The 6,553-nt window shown below is 55.8% G+C and overlaps 1 protein-coding gene across 2 annotated transcripts in view; it reads left to right on the forward strand.

The window, feature by feature from the left end:
- kat6a (K(lysine) acetyltransferase 6A) overlaps positions 1–6,246 on the forward strand; it is a 73,940-nt gene extending 67,694 nt beyond the window's left edge. For both annotated transcript variants that reach the window (XM_084338231.1, XM_084338232.1), the window contains exon 17: positions 561–6,246. In XM_084338231.1, the coding sequence (XP_084194357.1) occupies positions 561–3,958 (3,398 nt within the window). In that variant the 3' untranslated portion in view covers positions 3,959–6,246. The remainder of the gene's footprint in view (positions 1–560) is intronic.
- Positions 6,247–6,553: the final 307 nt, after the last annotated feature.

The raw sequence follows: 6,553 nt of genomic DNA on the forward strand, positions 1-6,553 counted from the left end.
TCGATTCCCGGGCAGTGTGTCGAAGTGTCCTTGAGCAAGACACTTAACCCCTAATTGCTCCTGATGAGCAGGTTGGCACCTTGCATGGTTGCCTCCGCCGTCGGTGTGTGAGTGAATGGGTAAAAATGTGAGGAACAAATTGTAAAGCGCTTTAGCTCAGGGGGGGCCGTGCCTTTGCTGTCGCAGCCCCTGAATTGTGGAACAGCATCCCCACCTCCATTAGGCTCGCCCCCTCGATAGATGCCTTCAAATCTAGGCTCAAAACCCACTTCTACCTACTAGCCTTTCCCGTTCACTGACTCATGCCCTGTTTTCCTGTGTGCTTGCCTGTGTGCCCCCCCATAAAACGGAGTGTGATTGTTGTCACTATGTATCTATGTGTATCTACCCTCTGTACAGCACTTTGGTTGACACGTGTCATGTTAAATGTGCTATATAAATAAATCTGATTGATTGATTGATTGATTAGATAAAAGCTGTTCTATAAATGCAGCCATTTACCATTTAAAGATAGATTTGTGTAACTTGTGTGTAATTCTCTCTTTTTTTCCCTCTGTCAGATGTAGAGATCACCCCTGTCCTGAAGCCTGCGGCTGCCCTACCACCACTTCCTTCCGAGAACCCCCTGCCCGACGAAGAGCTCCCCGTCAAGAAGAAGAGAGGCTGGCCAAAGGGTAAGAGCCGCAAGCCCCTGCTCTGGAAGAAGAGCGGGCCAGGACGGCCCCCCGGCAGCGGGTGCAACCAGCGGGCCGCAGAGAGCCAGGCCCAGTCCGGGGACCTTCCGCCCCCCAAGATCAAGATGAAGCCTGGCCGCAAACCCCGGAGCTTTTACCTACAGCGGGACCAAGAGGAGGCGGAGAGGCAGGAGAAGGAGAGGCAGCGGCTACTGGAACAACAGCTAGATAACGCCGCCCAGCAGACCCAGCTGGATGACCGAGCCTGCAAGAGAGCCTGCAGAACCAGCACCGACAACAACAACAAACACAAGGACTCTGATGAGGAAGACGACTACCTCCCCAAGCCCGTGGAGCAGAAGATCCCTAAGAGGCGGGGGAGACCGCCTAAGAACCCCGCCCTTCTTCGCCAACCACCTCCACCTGCCGCCAAACCACCTCCCGTCTCTGAGCCGGAGGAGGAGGAGGAGGAGGACGCCGAGAGGGGCTGGGGAGGAGATGACAAGCCCAGCCGTCCGCTGTCCCGTCCCCTGCTGTCTCCTTCCTCCTCGGGCCCTCGTGCCCCCCTGTCCCGGCCCCAGGAAACGGACATGGGTGACAGGGAGGAGGAGGAAGACGACGAGGAGAGGGAGGACGAGGAGGAGTGTGGCAGCATGGGCAGCGGTGGCGGTAGACGGCCGGCCGCCATGCCGGGCTCGGGCAGCAGACGCAGCGAGGACCACGACGCCGACGACGAAGGCGACGGTCATCTGGAGGACAAGAGCAACGGAAGCAGCGGCAGTAAGAAGAGGAAAGGCCAAGACTCGGAGGAGGAGGAGGAGGAGGAGGAAGACGAGGAGGAGGAAGAAGAGCGGGCCTCCCACACCAGCTCCCCGCCTGTCAAAGAGGAACCCCAAGGAGGAGAAGCCTTTTTAGACATGCAGGACAGCGTCGCCCGGGACTACGTCAGCAAACAGGAGGACGAGGAAGAGGAGGAGGAGGAGGCTGAGGAGGAGCTGCCGGAGGTGAAGTGTCGGCCCTCCTCGGCCGACCCCCAGCAGGAGGAGAGGCGGCGCAGGGAGCAAGAGGAGTCGGCGGCAGCGGCGGCGGCGGTGGAGACGGTGACGGCCATCTCTGTCCCCGCTGAGCCCATGGAGCTCCAGGCGCCACACCCGGAGGACAAGGCTGTCACGCTGCTGATGGAGCCCCAGCACCCCCACCCTCACGCGGCCCACCCCCACGCCGCCCACCCCCACCAGCACGCTGACTTCAAGGAGGAGCTGGGTCACCACCACCACCACCCCCACCACCACTCCAACGAGTTGGACCTGGAGACGGTTCAGGCCGTCCAATCGCTGACTCAAGGGGAGTCGGCCCAGGATGAGGAGGCGGAGCCCCACCCCCACCACCAGGGGGCCTACCAGGACTGTGAGGAGACCCTGGCCGCCTGCCGTACCCTGCAGAGCTACAGCCACACGGGGGAGGCCGAGGAGGAGGCCTTGGCCCTAGTGGAGGAGTGTGGGGCCTCCCAACACAGCAGTCCCCTGCCCAACCCCTCTATGCCACCTTTACCTAGCCAGTCGGTACGGTCAGTCAACAGCCCGGGGCTCGCCCCAGGGGTGATGGACACGGCGCCATCAGCAGGGCAGAGGGGAGGGACGCCGGGTCCCGCCGGGGGAGGGGGAGGGGGAGGGGGGTACACACAGATCACCCCCGAACACCCCGGCTCTCTGTCGGCGCCCTCCCAGCAGAGCATGGAGACGTCGCCGATGATGGACGTGCCGTCGGTGTCGGACCACTCGCAGCAGGTGGTGGACAGTGGCTTCAGCGACCTGGGCAGCATCGAGAGCACCACGGAGAACTACGACAACCCCAGCAGCTACGACTCCACCATGGGCGGAGGAGGGGGCGGCAACGGGGCGGGGAGCGGGAGGGACGGAGGCGGGAGCATGTCGGCGGCCGTGGCGGCAGCCGCCTCCTCGTCAGCGGCCTCCTCGTCCTCCAGCTCGGCCGCGCCGTCCTCTCAGGGCAACAACAGCTGCTCCTTCGTCTCTGCCCCCGGGCTCTCGTCTTCCGCCGCCGGCGCCGTGGGCTCCCAACACGCCATGGGCAGCTGCAGCCTCGTCCAACAGCAGACGGGGGGACCCGGGCCCAATAACGGGCCGGGGGGGGGCGCCAACAACAACAACAACGCCGTGTCCCAGCCTCCGCCGCCACCCCCGCCCACGCCGTCCAACACTCCCGGCTGTGGCATCAAGTCGCCGCAGAGCTGCGTGGTGATCGAGAGGCCGCCCAGCACCAACAGCCAGCAGCAGCAGCACCAGCAGCAGCAGCCCCAGAAGAAGGCGCCCCAGCAGCAGCAGCAGGCGCCCCAGCCTCCACACTCCGCACCACTGCCCCAGCAGCAGCAGCAGTCCTTGTCCCAGTGCAGCATGGGCAACGGCTTTGCCTCCACCCCCATGATCATGGAGATTCCTGAGAGTGGGGGAGGGGGCCGCAGCCTGTACGAGCGCATGGGCCAGGACTTTGGCACGGGGGGCTACCCCCAGCCCTCGGCTACCTTTAGCCTGGCCAAGCTGCAGCAGCTCACCAACACCATCATGGACCCGCACACCATGCCCTACTCCCACTCGGCCTCGGTCACCTCCTACGCCACCAGTGTTTCCTTGTCCAACCCTGGGCTGGCCCAGCTGGCCCCGTCGCCCCACCCTCCCCTGTCCCAGGGGCAGCCCACCATGACGCCGCCCTCCAACCTGGGCTCCGGCTCCATGAACCTGGGCTCCCTGCAGCTCCAGTGCAACATGCCCAGCGGCAACCTGGGCCTCGCTCCCCCGCCGCACACCCAGCGGCTCCAGGGCCAGATGGCCACGGTGAAGGGCCACATCTCCATCCGCTCCAAGGCCACGCAGCAGCTGGCGCCGGCGCCGCACCAGCAGCAGCTGTACGGCCGCAGCTCGGGGGCCATGCAGGGCACGCCGCGCACCCTGGCCGTGCAGCGCGGCATGATGCCCAACCTCATGCCCACACCGGCCGCGTACAACTCCATGAACATGACCCCCCTCAACGCCATGTCGGCCGGCTACCGCATGCCCCAGCCCATGATGAACAGCGGTTACCACGGCAACCCCCCTTACATGAACCAGCCCGCCCAGTACCCGATGCAGATGCAAATGGGCATGATGGGTGGACAAGCGTACCCGCAGCAGCCTATGCAGCCCAATCACCACGGCAACATGATGTACACTGGCCCCTCCCACCACAGTTACGCCGGCGTCCCGAAACAGTCGCCTTACATGAGCAGATGAGCAACGCAGAACAAAAACGGGGGAGATGTTAGGGCCAGAGCTTGACACTTTGTTGTACTCTCGATCTCCATTACTCCTGTTCGCCCTCTCCGAAGCCGCGGCAGGCGCCAGAGAGAGGAGAGGAAGAGGGTCTTTGGGGTTTCCTGTTTTTCTATGTTGTCATGTTGTTCCATTCAGTTGGACTCGTTTCCCCTCCCCCCCTCCGAACCGGCGGTGGGCGGGCATGAGCCAGCAGAACGGCGGGGGGGTGTGGACATGGGCCGCGCCGCCGTGGCAGGCTGCGACACGCAGACCCACACGCCCCCCCTATCTGCCTCTTCCGTCCCGGTTTACCGCTCCACCCAAAGGACGGGAGGAGAACGGGGGGGTAGGTCAAGGGAGATGAGGACGGAGAAAAACGGAGAAAGGCGGACGTAGCGGGAGGACATTACTCGTAAGTCTGCGAAAGAAGAAAAAAAAAAACCTTAAGTGGTTAACTGAATATATTCAACCATGCACACAATCTTTTAATTGACATAGGAAGCCTTACCTTAAAAAAAGGAGATGTTGATACATTGTAGATGGACATTTTTTTTTTTTTACTACATGATTTTAAATCTTTTGTTTATTTTCATTTTTTTTTTTTTTTTTTTTTTTTTGTGACTGTTTTTAAGATACGTGTGTGCAGTCCAACCAACCTCTATATGCTTTGGTCTTTATATGTGTGGCATTCTGGAATCATGAATTGCTCTCTACAAACACACAAAGAAACATCTCCTCAACGAGTCGGCAGCACGCGCGGGTCTGGACACGAGTGGGAGACCTTCGGTGTGTGACGAGCTGCCGCTTCCAGGGTCGTGTCTTCCTGACGGGAACGGTAGTGTGTGTGTGTGTGTGTGTCTGAAAATGGCAGAAGACAGAGGAGAGACAAGCGTGTCACTGTCGATAGGATGTCCATAAATAAACGAGTAGCATTTTTACAGTATGCTGCTGTACGGAGATGTTTTAAGATGTAAATAATCTGGTACTTCCCAATATACAGCACACAGGCAGGCTGTCTCCACGTGGTGGCTGACACGAGGAAGTGCAACACTCCATTTCTCCATCACACACTCCACACAGACAGGACGTGTATATCGGTTCAGCCCATGCAGTTCAGGGGATGACTGAAATAACGAGAGAAATTCCCAGTTAATTGCTCGGCGGAAAATCAGCTGGTGGAAGCTGCGCCCTCCCCCTTCATTACACGCCGGTGACCCAAAGAGGTCGAGGTGTCCGCGTCGAATCTGGTGTTCTCTCGTCGACGTCTGCACTCCCATTGACTAGAGACACGGCTATGGACAGTTAAGCCTTTAAGAGAGTTGTGACCGTAATGCCTAATCTAGTGCATTGCCTCCCCCTCCCTCCCCCAATAGATGCACTCAACGCGGGTCCGGCGATGGGAGTGGGAATGTGGCCCTGATGGTGTTCAGGTGTGAGGGGTGGAGAGATTGACCCAGTTACTCCATGTTCCTGTATTCAAAAGTCAAAAGAGGATTTGTTTTTAATTTCTTACAGACCTGACCTGTTTCATATTTTATTTGTGTGTATTGTTCTGTTCTGTTCTGTTTCTATCGTTTCTCTGAATTTTATCAGACTGGGCAGCTTTCTTTTATGACACAAGCTGACTCTTTTTGACTTTAGAAAAACCTATTGTAGAGAAAATGTTTTTTCTATAATATAAAAAGGAAATTCTGACATTGATATTGGTACTGTCATTTTTTTCCACTTCTGTTTCAGGAAAAAAAACTACATATTTTTTAGCTCGACTCTTGGGGTAATATTGCGATGAAATTCAAAACAAAAAAAATGAACGCTCACTTTTAGTGACTTTAAGATGCCTTTAACCTCTCCATTCCATCTCATCTCTAGAGTTTTCTATCTTTGTGTAGTATATTAATGCTATTTTAAACAAAAGGAAAAAACAAATATCTAAAAGTCACTTAGCGTTCTTTTCTTTTTGACTTTGTGTGTGTATAGGACGACTTCCTTACATTTAAGAGGCATGTAAAAATGAGCTCAGTATATTTCTGTCTGTTTATATCGCTTCCCTTTTTGTATCCTTTGTAATTGTACATGGTGCGTTGTAAGCTAAGAGCAGAATAAAGAGGAACAAGGGCTGAGCGCACAGTGAAGGTTGATTGCACTCAGCGGCCTCTGCTCTACTTTGTCCCTGTATGTATTTCCATTTATTCGTTTTATTTTCTTTCTTAGCAAGTACTTTCAAAGAACTCTGTACATTTTAACATAAAACAAAAATAAATTATGTTGAGCCATGTATGTTTCATGGGATTTCTTCCGCTGATCTGATTCCATTAAAGTTGCTTGGGGCCACTTTTTTTCCTGAGGTTTTAAACATTTTGTTTTATAATGGCCTTTTGGGGGCTAGGTCGCAAACAATGATTTGCGTTAGCAGGGGGGGGGGCATCTCTGGATATTTATCAAACCTGTTCGAGATAACCTCACATTTAGCTGTAGTAGAATGATGTATATTTCTAAATGTTTAGCTGCAGTCACATTATGAAAGCGGTATAATTATTATTATAATTAATTAAGTTGTATAATTATTATCGGTAA

The sequence above is a fragment of the Notolepis coatsorum genome, assembly GCF_963971535.1.
Source record: "Notolepis coatsorum genome assembly, chromosome: 2".
Taxonomy (NCBI): Eukaryota; Metazoa; Chordata; class Actinopteri; order Aulopiformes; family Paralepididae; genus Notolepis; species Notolepis coatsorum.